This window comes from Bos taurus, chromosome 6 (genome assembly GCF_002263795.3).
Source record: "Bos taurus isolate L1 Dominette 01449 registration number 42190680 breed Hereford chromosome 6, ARS-UCD2.0, whole genome shotgun sequence".
Classification (NCBI taxonomy): domain Eukaryota; kingdom Metazoa; phylum Chordata; class Mammalia; order Artiodactyla; family Bovidae; genus Bos; species Bos taurus.
Genome location: NC_037333.1, coordinates 67,210,084 through 67,230,875, shown reverse-complemented (window position 1 = coordinate 67,230,875; position 20,792 = coordinate 67,210,084). Strand labels below are relative to the sequence as shown.

Sequence of the window (20,792 nt, the reverse complement as noted above, 5' to 3'; positions counted from 1 at the left end):
GTTTGATCTTTGGTGGGACTCGGGTTTTCTTGAACATTCTCCCTTGCAGTTGCAAAATGAGCACTCTGTCCGAGTCTCATTTTAACACTAAGGTAGGGTGAGATGGAGGCACAAGCCTTCAGACCGCAAGGGACCCTGAAGATGATCTGGTCCAATCTCCTCATTTTGCACATGATGGAACTGAGGTCCAGAGAGGTTAAGTGACTTATCCACGTCACACAGAACTCACATGTCCTGATGGCCTTTTTTTACTGCACCCCGCAGCCCCACTGCAGTAGAGCAGATTTCCTTTGAAGACGGGTTTCTATCGGCCCTATCTCCAGAAATTTGAACTGAGTAACTTACCAGAAGGCCCTTGATACAAGGCAGCTTTACCTATAATGTGGTCTCATAGCTTGGACATCAGTTGTGAAATCATGATGAGGTGCTCATGTAGTTTTGCTTTGATTTAAAATAAAGGAATTTGAATTGATATATCTTTTTCTCTCTCTGATTTGCTTAATCTGATAATATTGGTACCCAGGTCTACCTAGCAAACATTTGTCAAAATAGTGGGAAACTTTCTTATCACTTTCCAGTGGTATAAATAGTTGGTGTCTTACTAGAGTTTGCTTATATTGGCAGAAAGTAGATGGTGTAGACAATGAGATCATTTTATTTTGATAGGTGACTCAATGCCACTTTATTCTAATTGGCGACTGAAAGTGATGGAGCATAATCAAGGAGAGCCACTACCCTTCCCACCAGCTGGAGGCTGCTGGTCACCACTGGTGGATTACTTGCCTGAAACGTCATCACCTGGATTACCTCTTCACAGGTGGACCACAGCGTCATTCCTCTTTCATACGAGCCAAACCGCTGCTTAATACTTCAGCTGTCTCTATGCTATCTGACAACACGGAACACAAGCAACCTTCTTTCCTTTGATACTGCCACAAATTCTATCCGTGTATTTAGATTTTAAGTGATCTAAAAACTCAGACTTCTCACTGTTTACAGTGAATAGTATTAAATCTAATTCTGCTGCTGCTGCTTTTCTGGGTGTCTGGCATAGTTACTTGACCTTTCTGGGACCCAGTTATTACATCTGAAAAATACTATTTTACAGTAGTAGGCACTCTTATTTTGAGTTAAGCTGATTTCCTGCTTAGCAAAAATCACAGTAGAACAGTGACTGCATTCTTTCAAAATGTATTAATGTACCAAACGTGTACCGAACACCGACTATGTGGCAAGCAGTGCACCAGGTCTTGGGGTTGAAGATGAAGAAAACATGGCCCTTGACTGGGAGGAGCCCTTAGCAGATAGGCTGTAAAACTATCATTGAACGGTTTCCTCAGCTGTATTTCTTTTCTTCTTTTTTTTTTCCTTGAGAAATTGTATTTTTCCATAAAATACAATATTAAAATCTTAGAGTAATTTGCTTAAGATGTTCTCTAGGTTTGCTCTAGTGGAACATTAATAACGCTCTTGTTTGTCATAGGTGTAACATAGCCGTGATCCTTTTGACGGATCTCATCATTGATCACAGTGTGAAGGTGGAATGGGGAAGCTACCTCCATCTTCTTCTTCATGCAATTTTTATAGGTAATAAATATTTGGTGCTGTTTCTTTCATTGTGCATTTCTGTGATCGCTGAAAGGCAGTATATGGTATGTTTGTTTTTTATAGGTTGCATTTTATTCATTTACCTTTATTGAGGTGTAGTTGATTTAAAATATGAGTTTGAAATAATGTACAAATAATGACTCAAAACTTTTATAGATTCTACGCCATTTATAGTTATTATAAAATATCAGCTAGAGTCCCTGTGCTGTATAATATATCCTTGTAACTTACTTATTTTATGCACAGTCGTTTGTATCTCTTAATTCCCCACCCCTATCTTGCCACACCTCCCCCACCACCCCTCTTCCTGCTACTAACTACTAGTATGTTCTTTGTATCGGTTAGTCAGCTTCTGTTTTGCTCTATTCAGTAGTTTGTTTTATTTTTTAGATTTCACATATAGGTGGTAACACACAGTACTTGTGTTTTTCTGTCTAGCTTATTTCACTAAGCATAATACCCTCCAGGTTCGTCCATGATGCTGCAAATGGCATTATTTCATTCTTTTTTAATGGCTGTTGTAAATAATGCTGCTGTGAACACTGGGGTGCATATATCGTTGCTAGCGTTGTTTTCTTTGGATGTATACCCCCCAGTAGTGGAATTGCTGGATCATATAGTAGATCTATTTTTAGTTTTTTGAGGAACCTTCATAGTTTTCCTCAGTGGGAAAAGTGGTATGGTTTTAAGAAAGTTTCTACATATTTGTGTTCTTATTTTTGTATGTTGTTTCCCATGACACTTTTTACTGGGATTCTCATGGTCTAGAGAGGTGTTATTCCTAGCCTCTCTTTTAACCACAGATAAGTCTGTTATACCCATTCCTGTTCCATTCATACAGTCTCTCCCACTGCACACAAAAATACACATACCTTCCAGCAGGAAAGATTCTGTAACAGTAGCAAGAGTAAAATTAATTTACCTTTAGGACTGGGAACTTTCAGAGTAAATGGAAAATTGAAATGGGTACTGACTGTTTCCCAAAATAATTAGATTGTAGACAGTCTAATTATTACAGTTAAAGCTCCACTGTGCCCTCTGTGACAAATATGTGGGATCCATCACATCTCAGCAATACTTTTCATGTTTGTAAGACTGTTTGCCTGAAGCAAGTCAAAATAGCCATCTTTTCCTAAATTTTCCTGACATGTACACATATTATATATTACTTCCTTCCTTCAGTAAGCAAACGTCTACTGACTTTCTGTTGTGTTCCAGGCACAAAAAATGCTTGCCTTTAGAAGTTCGTGTCCATCTAGTGTTAAGTAACAGAGTAATGGTTTCTAAGAGATTACTAAATTTTAGACATAAAACACATTGGAAACTTGTCTTGACTCGCCCTAGTCCAGTAGGACCATAGGATATTGTAAAAGTGTGAATGAACTCTAGGCCAATATAAAAACTTGATGTAGTATGTCGTCTTTCACAAAATATTTAATTTGTGCTTTTCTTTTTAAAATATACATTTGGTAGCAAGAATGCTACTCATCATTTCCCTTTCCTGATAATAATTGTCTACTACTTTTTTTAGGGTTTGACCACTGCCACCCTGAGGTGTATGAACATTGCAAACGCCTGCTTCTGCACTTGTTAATAGTAATGGGATCCAACAGTAACATCCGAACTGTTGCTTCTGTCCTTCTCAGGAACAAGGAGTTCAATGAGCCCAGGGTGCTTACTGTCAAACAAACTGCACACTTAGATTATACTTTCACAGGTATTTGCTTTAAAAGTGGTTTGAAAATACAGCCGTACTTTGTTAATCTTGCATTAGAGAAAGTCAACTGAAGTTGAGATACTAGAGTACTTTTTAATATAGTTTTATTATTTTAGGTACCAGTGACATTATTAATTCATAAAAGAAGGAATTAAACTTGGAGTATTTGAATCTCTATTACCTTTAAGGATCTTTGTCATAACAATGTTGAGTGGCTTAATTTGAGCACTGGTTATGAAAAAAAAAATGGTGAACTTGTATTAGATTCCTCCTACTTTCAAGAGCTGAAAAACTGACGAAGGAAGACATTTAAAATATTTTATTCATTCAGTTATACTAATTGCATTTACAATGTTATACATCTCAAAGTCTAGTAAGTTCCAAATTATATATTTTTAAGTAGTGAGGTCCAAATTAATGAGACTTTAATGTAGAATTTATTTCACTGTTGATGTGAATTTGTTTTACTTTTCAAATTGTATTTTCTTTTTCCCTAATAGCCCTAACTCATTTATTTCATTCATCAGTATCATCAGGTTTATAATAAATGACCCAGAAAATAATTGGGTTTTAAAATTGAAATAAGACTACTTTTTTTCCTAGTCATATAATGTCAGATACAGGGTTGATCCATTTTAAAGTTACTTACTGCAAGCCCTGTAGCTTACTCAAAGCCCTGTAGTTAGTGAGAAAACAATCGTTAGTAAACTTAGTTGCCTTTTAAAACTATGATTAAAAGATGAATGGAATAAAGTTTACTGCCTTTTTTAAGTTAAGCATTTCTATTCAGAATTCCATAGTTTGTATTTGTTGTTTGTTTTTAAGGCTCCTTTTGCCATTTTATAAATATGGGCATTAGTGATAACCTTTAGAATTATTTAATAATTGGCATAACATAAATATTACACACAGACTTTAAAATTGTCTTGATTTAAGTAAAGTGAAGCAGAAAGTATGGACCCCTTAACGTAAGAAATTAAAAATCAGCTAACACTGTAGAAATTATTTCCTTAACTCATGTTGAGGAAATATGCCAAAGTATCAGGAAACTGCCAGTTCCAACTTTGTTCAGCAGATGGCAGCATAGGCTAGCATAGTAAATCCGAACCATTCAGTTTTAATACGAGGCTCTGAAAACAGTGTTTGCTCAAAAACTCAGTTGATGTCCTCTGGTGCTTGTGAGGCTCCAGTGTAATCTGTAAGGGCCCATAGCTTAATCTTTAAATATTGTGGGAGATGGTTTCACATCTGGGTATTCACACCCATGGTCTCTTTCAGCAGGTGTTAGTGATTTTATACCTGATTACCAGCCCTCCCCCATGACCGACTCAGGGCTCAGCTCAAGTTCTACCTCCTCTAGTATCAGCTTAGGAAATAACAGCGCTGCCATTTCCCATCTGCACACCACTATCCTCAACGAGGTTGACATCTCAGTAGAGCAGGATGGAAAAGTCAAAACCCTCATGGAATTCATTACCTCAAGGTAACATTTGCGGCTCTTCCCATCCCAGCCATAAACCTCTGTTAAGTCGTCGTTTCATTTGTCAGCTTCAGCGAACCCTATTTTTGTTTTCCAAAGTGTCATTGATTTGGAAAAGACAGGTTTGTCTTGTGCGATATTTAGAAAATTTGACGCAGCCAGGCCTTCTTTTGCTCTCACAAGATTACATGTGAGGAAGGCTTTAATCATGTCTGAATGATTAAGTGCCCAAAGAGAGTGTAGTATTTTCTGAATGTATATTTCTGCCTTCATTAGCTGCATTACCAGTCTTTCATCAAATATTTACTTAGGGTCCACTCTTGGCAAAACACTCTAAGTAAAGAAGAAACATAGTTGGGGAGGGAGGGGCTGGCATACCACAGCAAGAAGAAAATCACAGACGTAAGAAAACAAGGTATAATTGTTACTCAGGCTGCTGAGTAATCCAGCTTGAACGTAATGTTGAGGGCCTCCTAGACAAGAAAGCTTGGGAGAATTCAAACTGGAGAACCAGAACCATGAAGCCCAGGCCAGAGGTTATAGATCTTTCAAGAAAGGAGACATTATTGAAAATCTTTGAGCTAGAATGAGGAGTGTGGAGGAGGGCCCAATTAAATAAATACGTTGAAAAAATCAGTTTCATAGCAAAGTACTTGATGAATTAGAGGTGTCAGGAACTAGAGGCGGTGTGACCACATTTTTTTTCAGGGCACCTTGGCCTGTGCTAATAGGGGGCTGAAACCTGAATAACCAAACTGGTAAATGCACAGATATTTTTAAAGAAAGAACCGAAGGACATTATTCTGTCCTAAACTTCCTGTAGTTTTCACTTATAAATTATTTTCTTTGCCTTAGAATCTAAATAATGTGTCACCTCTATAAATTTTGACCTTTAATATCTAAGCAGTAACCAGTACTCTTCTCACTTGGCAAAATTTGCCAAATTTTCCTACTACCTCTGAGAGCCTTTGACTATAATGATGGAACATTTTGAAATTATATGTAACTTGGATCTTCCGCTACTTGCTCTACTGCTGCTGCTGCTAAGTCGCTTCAGTCGTGCCCAACTCTGTGCGACCGCATAGATGGCAGCCCACCAGGCTCCCCCGTCCCTGGGATTCTCCAGGCAAGAACCCTGGAGTGGGTTGCTGTTTCCTTCTCCAGTGCGTGAAAGTGAAAAGTGAAAGTGAAGTTGCTCACTCGTGTCCGACTCTTAGCGACCCCATGGACTGAAACCTACCAGGCTCCTCCATCCATGGGATTTTCCAGGCAAGAGTACTGGAGTGGGGTGCCATCGCCTTCTCCGGCTACTTGCTCTAGATCATTGCAAATCCAGGTAGTATATAAACAGTAGCAGTAGACTGTATGACATGCTGTTTGATTTACTCAACTACTGTCCTTTCTAACTGCAAAAGCATGTTTTAAGTGAGTGTGAGTAAAACTTAATATCAAATTAAAAACCAAGGGAATCACATCTGTTCTCTGTTTTCAGAAAAAGAGGGCCCCTTTGGAACCATGAGGATGTTTCTGCCAAGAATCCTAGCATAAAGAGTGCTGAGCAGTTGACTACATTTTTGAAACATGTGGTTTCTGTTTTTAAGCAGTCAAGCTCAGGTATCTTTTAGTAAATGTTTCAGATAATATTTACTTTCAAGTAGATCTTTTACTGTGATGTCAAAACTTCTGATGATATTCAGCAAAAAAAATTGACAGTTGACATGTCTAAATTCAAAAGTCATAGACAGGTTTTCTTTTTTAACTTATTAGTGGTAACAGATTTGTTTTGGTTGAAGAAAAATTACTACTTGAAAATAAGACTGCTACTTTTGGGACTTCCCAGGTGGTCCAGTGATGAAGACTTTGCCTTCCATTGCTGGAGATGTGGGTTTGATCCCTGGTCAGGGAGCTAAGATTCCACATGCCTAGTGGCCAAAAAACCAAAGCATAAAAACAGAAGCAATACTGTAACAAATTCAATAAAGACTTTAAAAGTGGTGTATACCAAATAGATCTTTGAAAAAAAGAATGCCACTTTGACATTCTTTGTTTGACATATGATAGTATAATGAAATTGTAACACGATTGTTCATCATGAAACAATTGTTTTAAAGGAACATATATAGAGATGACAAACTGTACTGGTTTGGGCTTCTGTGATCGAAAATTGAACACATCCTGAAAATCAGAGTAAAACGTGTCTAAAATGGTGGTTCTTAGCTAGGGGGTGATTCTTGTTGGGACATTTTGCAATGTCTGGAGACATTTTTCTTGCAATTAGGGGGCGGGACGTCAGTGATTAGTTGCTTCTGGTGTCAAGTTGTTAAGAGGCTGGAGATGCCATCACACAACTACACCACACAGGACAGCCCTCACAACAGAGTTATCTTGCCAAAGTGACATAGTGGTGACGTTGAGAGACCTTGTTCTCAAGGATTACTTCCCTGGAGACTATGATGAAGAGTCGTCTAAAGTGTAAATAGAATTGTATGAAAAGGAAAAGCATTGACTTGGAAAATGTTAGAAAATGTTAATGCCCCCTTTGCCAGGTACTATGCTGGCACTGAATTTAATACGGTTCCTAGCTTCTGATCATCATCCCTATATATATCCTGAAAAACAAGAAGCACTTACTCGTTTCCTTTGTTTTCACAGAAGGAATTCACTTGGAACATCATCTTAGCGAGGTCGCGCTGCAGACAGCACTTTCTTGTTCCTCTCGACACTATGCTGGGAGATCCTTTCAGATTTTCAGGGCCCTAAAGCAGCCTCTCTCTGCAACTACACTTTCTGATGTTCTCTCCAGACTTGTAGAAACTGTAGGGGATCCAGGAGAAGATGCACAGGTAGTTCGTTCACATCTTTCAGCAGGTGTTGAGCAGTTCCTCATTGTCAAAGACCTGCTTCCAAATGTAGATCACGGCAGGTAGACCAAGTTAATGTCACAGAGAATTGTTGATGTCAGATGCTAAGAAGCAGAAAATTAAAAACAAAGTTAGATGATTCATGTTTAATAACATACAAATTGAATTAGGTGGTGCCTATAAAAACAGCTTTATGCATACTCACTTGGATATTCTGTGATGACTACAAGGTAAAAGAGGAATTTAAAGTAGATGTAAAGTAAAACACTGAATTTCATTTTTTAAGATAAATTACATGAAATACTGCAGTAGGGAACTTAACATAGGTCTGTGACCCATGATGTTATTTAACGCTGTTTTAGACACTGAGGATATAGTAGTGGACACCACAGAGTTCTTAGCATAGAGCTCACATTTCACTGGGGAAACAGACCTTTTAATCCATCAGTAATGTACAGTACAATTTTCCTTAATGATGAATGCTGTGAAAATAATACGGTAGGGTGACAGCTTAAACAGTAATAGGGGAGAGGGGTATTTTTTTTTTTTTTTTTGGTATATAATCATCTAGAAGATGAGTTCTGAACACATGCGTAGATGAATAGTGAGCCCTGTGATCATCTGGGACAGAGAGCAGAGGGAAATAGGACTAACAAGTGCAAAGGCCCTGAGGCAGAAGCAGTGGGCGCTTCAGAGGAAAAGCAGACAGTCCAGAGTGGCTACCGTGTATGGGATGGAGACTCCAGAGGCAGGCGGGCAGCAGGCCCAGATCACACGAGGCCTGGGGAGGTTCTGGCGAGAGGTGGGATTTTACTCTGAATCGATGGGAAACTACACATAGTTTTAAAGGGAGGAGGATGGGTGTGATTTGCTTTTTTAAAAATTCACACTGTGGGTGGCTTTGTGGCATCCTTAGGAAGGCAAAAGAGGTCAGTTAAGAGGCTGTTTGTAAGGCCCCAGACCAAAACGGTGATAGTTGGATTACAGGAAGCTGTGGAAGTAGAGAAGTCAGATACAGGATGTATTTTTAAAGTAGTATTTTCAAGACTAGCTGATGGATTCAGTTTAGATGTGAGAGAAAGAAATAAGGATGTCTCCTAGATTTCTGGCCCCAGCAGTTTTGGGCGGGTTGTGTTGCCATTATAATCAATTTTTTTTTCATTATAATCATTTTATACCATTAGTTTGCTACGTTTTCATCCATCCACAGATCATGTTGCTCAAGAGTTTAATTATTTTGTAATATTAATGTGGAACTTGTTCCATTTTAAAATCTCATCAGGATGTGCATTACAGTTTCTTCTTTCAGGCATAATTAATTAAAATCTGCCCTTTTTTTCTAGGGATTTGTGATTGAGCTGCTTCTCACGCTGGAATCTGCAATTGATACTTTAGCTGAAACCATGAAGCATTATGATCTTCTGTCTGCCCTTTCTCAGTAAGAATTGATAAGCCAGGCAATCGGTGGATTTGTATACAAAACTTCAGTAGCTAAATAGGCACAATATTATATTGTTCTAATATTGGTAGTGAGAGGAGTACCCCCAAATTCAGATGAATTGCCAGTGGGAAAATGAGCCTTAGACAGTGAGGACGGGTGAAGGGTCTCAGGGCTAGTAAGTGGCAATACTGTTCCTCTTTCATCTGGCCAGAGACCTTCATGCTGTGCTTCTAGGCTTCAGCCCCAGTAACAGGCTCTGTTCCCAGCACACTCAACAACCCATTGTCCCCCCAGCAGGTCAGGCTGCTCAGGACTCACACTTCCCACCTATTGGTCCTTCTGCCTGGACCAGCCTCTCTTCAAACTTTCTCCTGTTTGTAAATCCCACACTGATTTATCCTTCAAGTCCCTCTCCTAGTTAAGCATTTCTAACTGCGACCTGGGGAGTGCTAAGCATTCTATCCTTTGGATTCTCACAGTATTCTCTTAATATTTTAATAACAGCAACTAGCAGGCTATAATTTTCATGGACTTCAATATTTCTAGCATTTTGCATACCACTGGCACATGTAGAAAATATTCTGTAACTGTTTTTTAATCAATGATAACTAGATATGAGGGAGAAGGAGAAATCAAAATTAAATTTTTGAGCTTGGTTCTTTTGGAAAGAGTGTGAATTGACAGAAATAGGGACATCAGGACTGTTGAGTCTGCAGATGAGAGAAACGAGGCCTGGGCTTTGGATATAATGTTCACCAAATCCCAGACCTGAAAATTATCAGCAGTAACTATAGCAGCATTTTCACTTCAAATCAAACCTTATCCAACTCAGGGGAAATAATCGGTCACAGTAGGAAGGATACTGTTTTTTTATTAATAGAGAGGAAAGAACTGAAATTGGTTTTAGCAAAGTCAGATATGCTTTTTTTTTAAATATTTTAATTTTATTGGAGTGGAGTTGATTTACAGTGTTGTGTTAGTTTCAGGTATTAAGTCAGATATACTTTAAAAATGACTTTTCCTGGTAACAGTTACTGTTTTTCAGCTGTTTTAAGAGTACAGTTAAGGTAGCAAAAGAAGCAATTGTGCCTGGATTCATCTCTTTTTCTTTTTTTTTCTTTCAAGAACCTCATACCATGATCCTATAATGGGAAACAAGTATGCAGCTAACAGGAAAAGCACTGGACAACTCAATCTAAGCACAAGTCCCATTAATAGTAGCAGTTATCTGGGATACAACAGTAATACAAGAAGTAACTCTTTGAGGTTAAGTTTAATTGGTGACCGAAGAGGGGACCGGCGGCGGAGTAACACACTGGATATAATGGACGGACGGATCAACCACAGCAGTAGCTTAGCGAGGACTCGAAGCCTTTCCTCCCTGCGAGAGAAAGCGGTGTACGATGTGCAGCCCACTACTGAGCCCGCCAACTTGATGGCCACCATTTTTTGGATAGCAGCCTCTTTGTTAGAATCAGATTATGAATATGAATACCTCCTGGCTCTCAGGCTTCTCAACAAACTGCTGATCCACCTGCCTTTGGATAAATCAGAGAGTCGAGAGAAGATTGAAAACGTGCAAAGCAAACTGAAGTGGAATAACTTCCCAGGCCTTCAGCAGCTCTTCCTTAAGGGTTTTACCTCCGTGTCCACGCAAGAAATGACGGTGCACCTCCTGAGTAAACTGATTTCTGTCTCCAAGCACACGCTGGTGGACCCTTCCCAGCTGTCAGGTGATGTGACTAGAATTGCACCAACTGTTTTTTTTGCCTTTTTAATGTAGTGAAATGTAAACTAATCATTTGTTTGGAAATCTACTAATTTCTGCTTTTCCACAGAGTTTTCTTAATATGTGAAGTAGCATAAATTTTTTGGTAAAAGCAAAAAAACAAACACAATTTTTTAGAAGATCAAGTACCCCAGGAAATAAAAAGAAAATGGTTTCTGTGAACCAGTTAAAAACAAACAAAATAAAAACCTTTAATTTTTAAAATAATGTGCAATAAAATTGGTTATTGTTTGCTTTTTTTTTTTTTTTTTGATAGGCTTTCCTCTTAACATCCTTTGCTTATTGCCTCACTTAATCCAGCATTTTGACAGCCCAACTCAGTTTTGCAAAGAAACAGCTAGTCGAATAGCAAAGGTAAGCAAATGTTACGCTGAATGATAACACTGGAGGGAAATTTCTCTAGAGTCTATCTTAAGGGGGGAATCTCTTCAGAATCCTTTTACTGTCACTTCCTATGTGAATTTTGCATCTAAATTTTTATTTTTATGCATATATGAAGGAGTAATATAGTAGTGATGTAAGTTACAATTGCTCAAATGACAGTGAATAAAATTACTTGTTTAGACTAACTGTCCTCTGAGTCTTGAGTCTTTTTCTGCTCCGTTTCCCTACTTATCCTCTACCTGTCAGTTTCCAGGTCATTCATTTATTCACTACCAGATATGTACTGAGCACTGGATCAGGTGCTGAAATACAGTGATTATCAAAGTAGATAGAACCTTTAGCCCCCTGGGGCCTAGAGTTCGGGGTGTGACCACCTAGAATCTGGTGACTTTGCAATGAAAGTGAAACTGTTGGCCGCTCAGTGGTGTCCAACTCATTGTGACCCTGTGGACTGTAGCGCGCCAGGCTCCTCTGTCCATGGGATTCTCCATGCAAATATTCTAGGGACACATAAACCAAAATCTGCCTCTAGGAATTCATATCTAAGCTGACTTTGAAAGTTGAATAGGAAGGACCAAAATAAAATTCCTGGATGAGAAACAGAAGCAGGGCAGAGGGTAGAAATTTTCCAAGCAGGAGAAATCACATGTGCAGAGTCCCTGAGGAAGAAGAGGGCATAATATATTTTTTGATTCTGAAAGTTCTTTTTGTTTGCCTTTGAACATTCTCTTCATCTTCTCTCTGTTCCCTTCATTCTTTTTTCTTTCCTTTTTTGACTCTTTCCCTCCCATCATACATTTCTTAAACAAGTATGTGGCTATTTTTAAATTGCCTCTGGACAAACTTTGTATAAAAAGTTTTATAGCTCAATCAAATTGTAAAAGAAAATTATTTTGAATTTTATATACTTAGTAATTTCCTCTTAAGAACAAGAAAGAAATCGTAACTACCTTGCCTTCTGTTTAAACTTAATTCTGAACTAATTTTATGTATTTATTTATTTTGTCACATTGAGTCTTGGAAAAAAGACTTTTCAAGCAGAAAATACAAGCAGTTACAAGAAGGAGTTATATGAATTTACCAGTAATATATATGCAACAGGAAATTAGGTGAACTGAGGAAGTGACTCATAGTAATATAAGTAAAATAACCTGGTTAAATCACTGGGGGAAAATCAGAGAAGTCTGCAACATAAGGGAACAAGCACATAAAATTCTCTGGAAGAGCTTTTTATATAAGCAGCTTTTTTCAAACCTGAGATTCAGGTAGCAGATAGCACATCAATAAATGGAAAGAGCAAGCTTCTAGAAAGCTAAACAAACACCCACCTCTCCCTGGCCCACATTTCAATGTCGGTAAGTGCAGATTTATCTCTGGGTACCAATGGAATCAAAAAATACTATCAACCCAATTATCACATATACAGCTACAAGAGTAAGAACACTTTCATTATCTTGATGGATAATATTTAATGAACGACAAAAATATATTTAATAAAATATGCTGTTGAGTCTATCCCTATTTAAATTTCTAAATAGATGTGGAGAAATTCTTAACCATTTTAAAAGCATGTGTTTAAAAAGAAGAGCCATCATTATAGTTAATGGAAATACATCTTAGTTGTGAAAATGATGGTTTGCACTAAAAAACCCAACGTGTATTTGCATTAATGAGGTCTAAAAGTGATTTTAAAATTTTATTAAAATGACTTTCATTTTAATATTCTGATAACATACCATTAGGAAAATGTAAACAAAGGGTTTTTTTTTTTTTTTCCTACATGAAGGTTAAGAAAGAAAATATAAGGAAAAAAATATCGGCTTATTTGGGGATTTTAAGAAAATAAAAAGCATAAATTCCCTGATAAGGGAAGTAGAAACATTTGAGATTGGCAGCTGAAATGTGATGAGTAATTTGCTTAGTGCTGGGGCAGGTGAGAAGCACAGTGTGGCCAGAAGACCATGGAAGCCCCTTGAGCTCCAAGCCTGTGCTGTCATGACCGAGGCAAAGCACAGGAATGTCCCAAATATCTTTTGTTTTTAAGAAATCAAATATATGGCTTTCTGTGAGTCATAAACTGCTGTGAAGTCTGTTTTCTTCCTGTTGAGTGGCACACAAAGTTTCCCTCTGTTGGCTTTCAGCAACCTGCAGGATGTGGACTAAATTGACTCCTTAATTATTCTCTCACTTCAACTGTTGAGAGTGATTTTCTGCCATTATGTGCTTCCTCATTATGCAAATATCACTGCTGCTGCTGTTTGTGCCCGTGGAGAGCACAGCATTTCAAAATGAGGCAATGCTTGGAACAAATATTGTCCTTTTAGCTATTCATTATGGCAAAAACAGCATGCTAAAAAAGTTTTGTTATAAAACATAACTCTTTGTGGCTCATAATTTAACCTGATAATTCCAAAATTCCAAAATTAAGCTGGTCTTGCTTTACTATAAAATTGCACAGCCTATATTCCAAAGAATGTCTTCCTTTTCAAAAACTAGGTTTTAAAAAATCATTCTTTCAAAAAAATATCCTTTAAGAAGATAAGAATTCTATCAGAATGTCATTCTTCAAGCTAAGATTAAAGAATTCACCTCAAACTATAAAAATTTTTGCTGAAGAGTAACAGATTATGAAATTGTAAAGTTATATGGTTTTGTAAAATAGTGTGAAAAATTACTATATTTTGAAATACAAGTAATTATATCTTGAAATATAAGTGAAATACAAATCTTTTTGAAATATCAACCAACTTTTTCTTTTTTCTTCCTGGTGTCTCTTTTATGAGTAAAAGGCTAATGCATGAAAACAACTGCTTTGAATGATTTTATAAAATAACTTCCAAGGTACTATGTTAAGTTTCTGCAGAGTCTTGCATGCCTTCATATCTTGGGCTTATCCAGTGATATTGTCTGCATGATGAATAAGTGTAAAAGTCAGTTACAGTCATCTGAAAATTGAAAATTTATATATATTTTAAAAGATAATACTCTTGTTTTATCAAATGCTCTAGGTAGGCAGTTTGTGAAAATAAGATGGAAGAATAAGGGAGGAAAATAAAAAAAAGGGGAACTAAAAGAACTTTTGTCACGGCTATCCTTTCACAATAGCTGAGACTAACATGGCCCTTTTCCAGTTCTTCACTGTTCAGTTATCCTTGAAGGAGGTTTAGGAACATCCCCACCAATGACTCAGGGAACAGACAAGGTGCATTTGGCCCATTAGATTCTCCCAAACATTTGTTGATTCAGATACTGTAATACCATATCAAGCAAACTCTAAGAACGTCAGTATACTTTGTACCAGCCTGTAAATGACTGGCCAAGGACCTTGAGAGCTTTAGCTGATTCCCTGAACATTGGAGACGCAGGGCTCCAGCGTTTCATCAGCCCTCCAGTGAAGTCCTTTTACTGTATCACACATGTTGAGGCTTCTGCAGCTGACTGCTTTGGTGAGATACCCTGAACACCTTGAGACTAAAGCATTTCTTCTTTGGCACAGCAACTCTGAACCTCCCTGAGGATTTCCTGGTTGAGTCTGCCTATTTAGTTTCTTGTACTTTGAACCTTATATGGATTTTATAAGACAAAGCTCTTTTTACAAGATGATATGTAGGATTTACAAAAACTTTAGGTTTTTACCAAAGACATTTTTCTAGAATATTGGACTGAAAAGAAAGCTGTGTTCTTAACACCCATGGAAGTGCTTGACATATTAACCATCTTTCCGTATTATCTAAGTCATTCCCTCAAGGATGCCTTGTGCTTTCTCCTTTTCTGTTTAACTTCTCTACTGTATTGAGATAAAATGCATTAATGCTTCAACATATATATCTAAATTATTAAATGAATTCATTGAATATAAAATTATGTTTAATGTTGTTAAGTAAATGAAATTTTTTTTGTTGTTTTTTTAGGTTTGTGCAGAAGAAAAATGCCCAACACTTGTCAACCTGGCTCACATGATGAGCCTGTACAGTACACACACGTACTCCAGAGATTGTTCTAACTGGATCAACGTAGTGTGCAGATACTTGCATGACTCCTTCTCAGATACTACGTTTAGTCTTGTGACTTATCTTGCAGAGGTATATTTACCCCCATAAAAGGATCTTGCAACTGTTCTGTGACAGAATTTTCAAGAGTATTTATTTCTAGAGCAGCACTAATACTAATTTTCAAATTTTATTTAAGAGTGAATAGAGGTAACATCTTTTTTAAGAGGAAAAAATATACAGGTAATATCGTTCAAGTACAAATGAGTTTTTTTTTTTTTTCATTTTCAATGTTTACTTCTTCATTCACTCTCTTTAAGTGGTATAAACTCAAAATAATGTAAACTTCAACTTAGCGGTTTTTGAATGTATTTCTGCATTCACTGTCTTTAAATAACACAAAACTCAATATAAACCTCACCTTTATTTAAAATGGAAAATGGGTTTTTTTTTCCATGGTCTTGATCCTAGGAAATGGTTATCGTTTTTTGTTTCTATAAATTAGCTCTTGGCTTTGAAATTCTTTCTAGAATAATAGTATAGCAGTCATTTCTTTAAATGACTTTACAGTCATTTCTTCTGGGCAAGTACTTATTCTGGTGATATGTTTACCTCCTAATCTAAAATATGATGGGCGGGGCAGTAAATAGAATTTAAAACCAGTCCTGCTGCTGCTGCTGCTGCTGCTAAGTTGCTTCAGTTGTGTCCGACCCTGTGCGACCCCGCAGACGGCAGCCCACCAGGCTCCCCCATCCCTGGGATTCTCCAGGCAAGAGTACTGGAGTGGGTTACCATTTCCTTCTCCAATGCATGAAAGTGAAAAGTGAAAGTGAAGTCGCTCAGTCGTGTCCGACTCTTAGTGACCCCATGGACTGCAGCCTACCAGGCTCCTCCGTCCATGGGATTCTCCAGGCAAGAGTACTAGAGTGGGGTGCCATTGCCTTCTCTGAAACTAGTCCTAGAACAGGATAAAAAGTTAACACAGTTGACCTTGCACAACGCTGGAATTAAGGGTGCTAACTCTCCATGCAGTCAGTTTCGAGTATATCTTACAGTCAGCCCTCTACATCCGTGATTCAACCAACTGGGAATCACGTACTGCTGTGGCACTGAAAAAAATCTGCATATAAACAGACCGACACAGTTCAAACTCGTATTACTCAAGGGTCGACTGTATTAATTTGTTGAAGAAGTAACTCCATGCCTAGGAAAGTAAGTTACTGGGTAGAGAATACTGGAGACCTTCAAAAGGAAGAAATTCCTAGTCACTAAAAATGTTTATCAGCTTGCAATAAAGTGATATCTTCCTTTTTAGAAAGTTGACCTCTAGAGATTAAACCTAACACACAGACTTAAATTATTTGTAACCCAATAAGCATTTAAGTATTGCTTACAGCACTGTTTAACTTATCCAAGTCACTGATGGTGCCCATCATAAAGTGCTCAAGATGGTGTGAATTTTTAAGGTATTGGTTTTGATAGATTTATTCCCATCACCTTTATATTTGAGTGAGCTGACAGAGTGAGCTGTCTGCCTGAGAGCTTCCTGACATGCATGAATGTGCATCACTAGGTTTATCTTACACCTGTACCTTTAGGACAAGAGCCAACATAAAGCCAGACCTAAGGCCTAAGCTGTTTTGAACTTAAGTGTCTTAATCCAGCTTTCACTTTTGTGCCACCATAAAGCCCAACACTAAGGTAACACTTGGAGAAGGAAATGGCAACCCACTCCGGTATTCTTGCTTGGGGAATTCCGTGGACAGAGGAACCTGGTGGGCTACAGTCCATGGGGTTGCAAAGAGTCGGCCACCACTGAGCACATCATCACAAAGTAACACTCGCTCTCCCTGAAGACTGACCCGTGGGGCTTTAAGGTCTGACACTGGTACAGTGTAGCCTATTGGGTACCACATATGGGAAATATATTTCCAGTCTGTAAAGAGAATGCTTTGCCCCAAATGTTACTCTTATTAGTGTAAGTTATCCTTGTTCTATGATTATTAATGAATCTCAGATTATCACTAACAACAGTACTAAAATTATTTACATGTATTTAAAATTACACAGATATAATTTTAATTGTCCCACAAACCCTATAGGAAAGTGGTATCACTTTTTATTTTAAAAATCAGGGCTCAGAGAGGTTAAGAAACTTGTCCAAGATTACATGGGTAGTCATTGGCTGATGGGAATGGCTCGGGAGTAGTTAGTTATTCTTTGGTAATGGTGGTAGAGGAGTTTTAAAATAAATGGTGTTCAATTAAATTAGTTAAGGGTATGAAAGTAAACACTAAGGTTAAAAAAAAACAATCTACCTAATTCTCCTTTCTGAAGCAAGGACAAGTAACAATAGCAGACAGTACCTTTTACCTTCATTATTCTCTGGATTTCTGATAATCTGACCATAAACTCCTAGGTTAACTGTATTGTGGTTTTAAACATCAGTAATGTAAATACAATGGAATTTTCTTGAACCTGATTAAAATATATTTTTAATATTACTTTTAGCTGCTAGAAAAAGGACTGTCTAGTATGCAGCAGTCATTACTACAGATCATCTACAGTCTTTTGAGTCATATTGACCTCTCCGCTGCCCCAGTAAAGCAGTTTAATCTGGAGATCATAAAGATCATTGGCAAATATGTACAGGTGAGTAGCTACAAATCTTATGTATAGAAAGTGATCATCTCAAAAACAATATATAATCATAAAAAATTGGAAACACCTTAAATGTCTTAAGAACAGGGGAAGTGGTTAGTTTATAAATCATGTTTTCAGGAATATTTATGAGATGGGAAAATGTTCCCAATGTGAATGACATAAAGCAGAATCTGAATGGTAGGATTCAGCAAGCAAGTACATGTAGGCCTTCTTTTACATTTAGAACACAGCTACCAATATAATTTACAGGAACATCCCTGAAGAGGCTTGCACATTTTACAGTGCCCAGAGCTCCTAGTTTTTTACATAAGGAAAAAAAATGATGATTTCTATTTAATTTTGTTAAAGATAAACTGTTTCTACAGTGATGTGCTTAAATTGTCACAATATCATTTGGACATTTCTATTATCACTAATATTTTGTGCTTTAGATGGCTTCATATCGAGATGTTAACTAAATTGGAAAACTCAGTTCTGCTAAGGATTTTTTCACTTCCTTTTTTTAGTAATATTTTACCTGGTTCAGAACTGTTAACTATGAAACAATATGTATAATAAAAGGTTGAGGTGGTGTGATTTTAGTACCACAAGTAAGAAAAAAAGTCATTTTTTTTACATGATTCTTTTCAGTAGATGGTAAAAGAGAAATGTTCTAAATTCTTAATTAGACATTGATTTCTCTCCACCTATACATCTGTCATACAAATCATTCCTAAATTATACGGTAGAAATATACAAAATGAAAAGCAGAAAAATAACTCGAAACATTGCCACCATATATGAGGGGGAAAGCTCACCCTATACAGGTCAGGAATCACTGAGAGGATTGTTTTAGCACAGCACTTATGCTTATTATTTGGGGCTTGAGTCATTAAGAAATATCTAAATTTTAAAAATATTTTAATATGTTTATGTCTAAGAAATCTGATGCATTAAAAATAGTTTATCAACAAGGCTTAAAACATTTTAAGTTTAGAGTCTTAGGGCCATGTACTTCATTCATCTAGAAAGTTCACATACATACGACCCTTTGGCTTACCCCTACTGCCAGATTACTGTATTAGACTTTCTTAATGAATAATATTTATAAAGCACTTACTGAGAACAGTGCAAAATATCCTGAGTTGTTAGCATTATTATGCATATAATATCTTGTAAATCTAACAGTAGAAATAATAACTTATTTTCTATCCTTGTGTAACTCAGACCCTCAGTTAAGGACCTCAGAGTAAAAATGAATAATTGACAAGGAATTTATATAGAAATAATATTTTCACTGTCTACAATGTAACTAAGTTTTTGTTCTTAGTTACATATGTATTTTTAACTTTTATATGTCTATTAATTTTTGAAACCAGAGTCCTTATTGGAAGGAAGCCCTTAACATCTTAAAACTGGTGGTATCCCGCTCGGCAAGCCTTGTCGTGCCCAACGATATCCCCAAGACCTATGGAGGAGATATGGGCTCTCCTGAGATATCCTTCACTAAAATTTTTAATAATGTCTCTAAGGAGTTGCCTGGGAAGACCTTGGATTTTCATTTTGATATATCTGAGGTAAGATGCTCAGGTATTGGTGAAGGCTCTGTATTAGAAATGTTCATTTGTTCATTCTGTCATTAATCAAGCACTGAGTGAGCCCATACTCAGCAGGAGATGCTGTGACAGGTGCCCTGAAAACAAGGTGGGCATGGGGAAAAGGCCTACTCTCAGCGCGCCTGTAGCCTCTTGAGGAGATAGGCAAATAAACACAGTGCTTTGGTTGCCAAGTAAGTTCGAAGTTTTATAGGACTATATAGCATGTACATCTAACTTAATCTGACTAAATGGGAGCGTACATGGAAGTGTGGGCAGGGGAGATTAATCCTAGGAAAAGCAGCACATGTGAATGAAAGCTTGTAAGTGTGAGGAAGCATGGCGCTCTAGAAAATTCTAATTAGCATGGCCTACTGTGAACATGTATCACAGAGAATAGAGTAGTGTGATGAGAGAGAAAGCTGAAGCCATAGGGAGCAGCACAATCATGAGGATATTGTCGGACGAGATGGTTATATCTTGAAGTAGTAGTAGCTCCTCAAGGATTTTTAGCTGGAGTAGAAAATATTAGGATTTGCATTTTAGGGAGATCAGTCTGGGAACAGGATAGAAAACAGACCAGCAGGAAGTTTTTAAGAGGGAAGTTATCAATCAAGTATTTTGCAGGGTAGGGGGAGTTAAGAAAGATAGCAATTGAAAATCTACTCACATTTTAATTGAAAAGGATAATACAGATTTTTTAAAAATTTGCAGTTTAGTCTTGGTATTTGAGGGCTTCGCTGGTGGCTCAAGATGGTAAAGAATCCGCCTGCGGCGCAGGAGACCTGGGTTCGATACCTGGGTCAGAAGTTCCCCTGGAGAAGGGAACGGTGGCTACCCACTCCGGTATTCTTGCCTGGAGAATCCCCACAGACAGAGGAGCCTGGAGGGCTACAGTCTATGGGCAAAGAATCAGACATGACTGAGCGACTAAGCACAGCACAGCACTTGGTGTTGAATTTATCTGAAGCTTATTGATTTATGTTTTTTTAAGATATAAAGTATGCTTGTGCTAGTGTTTTAGTTAATATCACCTGAGAATTTCAAACATGGAGTACACAGCGTGGGAATATTATAGAGAAACTAGCTTTGCTATTCTTCTGAGTCCGAAATTGATAATAATTATTTTGTTTGAAGAGTAATATGAATCCTCAGAACATTTGATATATATCAGATACTTAATTTCAATTTATTTCATCAAAAATTCCTAAAGTACCTGCTATGTGTAGGCACTGAAGATATACTAGAGGAATAGCAATGAGTCTCGCTCAGTCTAGGGACTCCC

The 20,792-nt window shown here is 37.4% G+C and overlaps 1 protein-coding gene across 11 annotated transcripts in view; it reads left to right on the top strand.

The window, feature by feature from the left end:
- Nucleotides 1-20,792, top strand: part of FRYL (FRY like transcription coactivator) — a 269,078-nt gene that overhangs the window by 217,594 nt on the left and 30,692 nt on the right. For 9 of the 11 annotated variants that reach the window (NM_001206589.2, XM_024993143.2, XM_024993144.2 and 6 more), the window contains 12 exons: nt 667-817; nt 1,484-1,587; nt 3,140-3,325; nt 4,604-4,808; nt 6,298-6,419; nt 7,458-7,648; nt 9,010-9,104; nt 10,233-10,840; nt 11,153-11,250; nt 15,192-15,362; nt 17,781-17,921; nt 19,292-19,489. In NM_001206589.2, the coding sequence (NP_001193518.2) occupies nt 667-817; nt 1,484-1,587; nt 3,140-3,325; nt 4,604-4,808; nt 6,298-6,419; nt 7,458-7,648; nt 9,010-9,104; nt 10,233-10,840; nt 11,153-11,250; nt 15,192-15,362; nt 17,781-17,921; nt 19,292-19,489 (2,270 nt within the window). The remainder of the gene's footprint in view (nt 1-666; nt 818-1,483; nt 1,588-3,139; nt 3,326-4,603; nt 4,809-6,297; nt 6,420-7,457; nt 7,649-9,009; nt 9,105-10,232; nt 10,841-11,152; nt 11,251-15,191; nt 15,363-17,780; nt 17,922-19,291; nt 19,490-20,792) is intronic. The other 2 variants (XM_059887453.1, XM_059887459.1) reach the window with 1 other exon arrangement.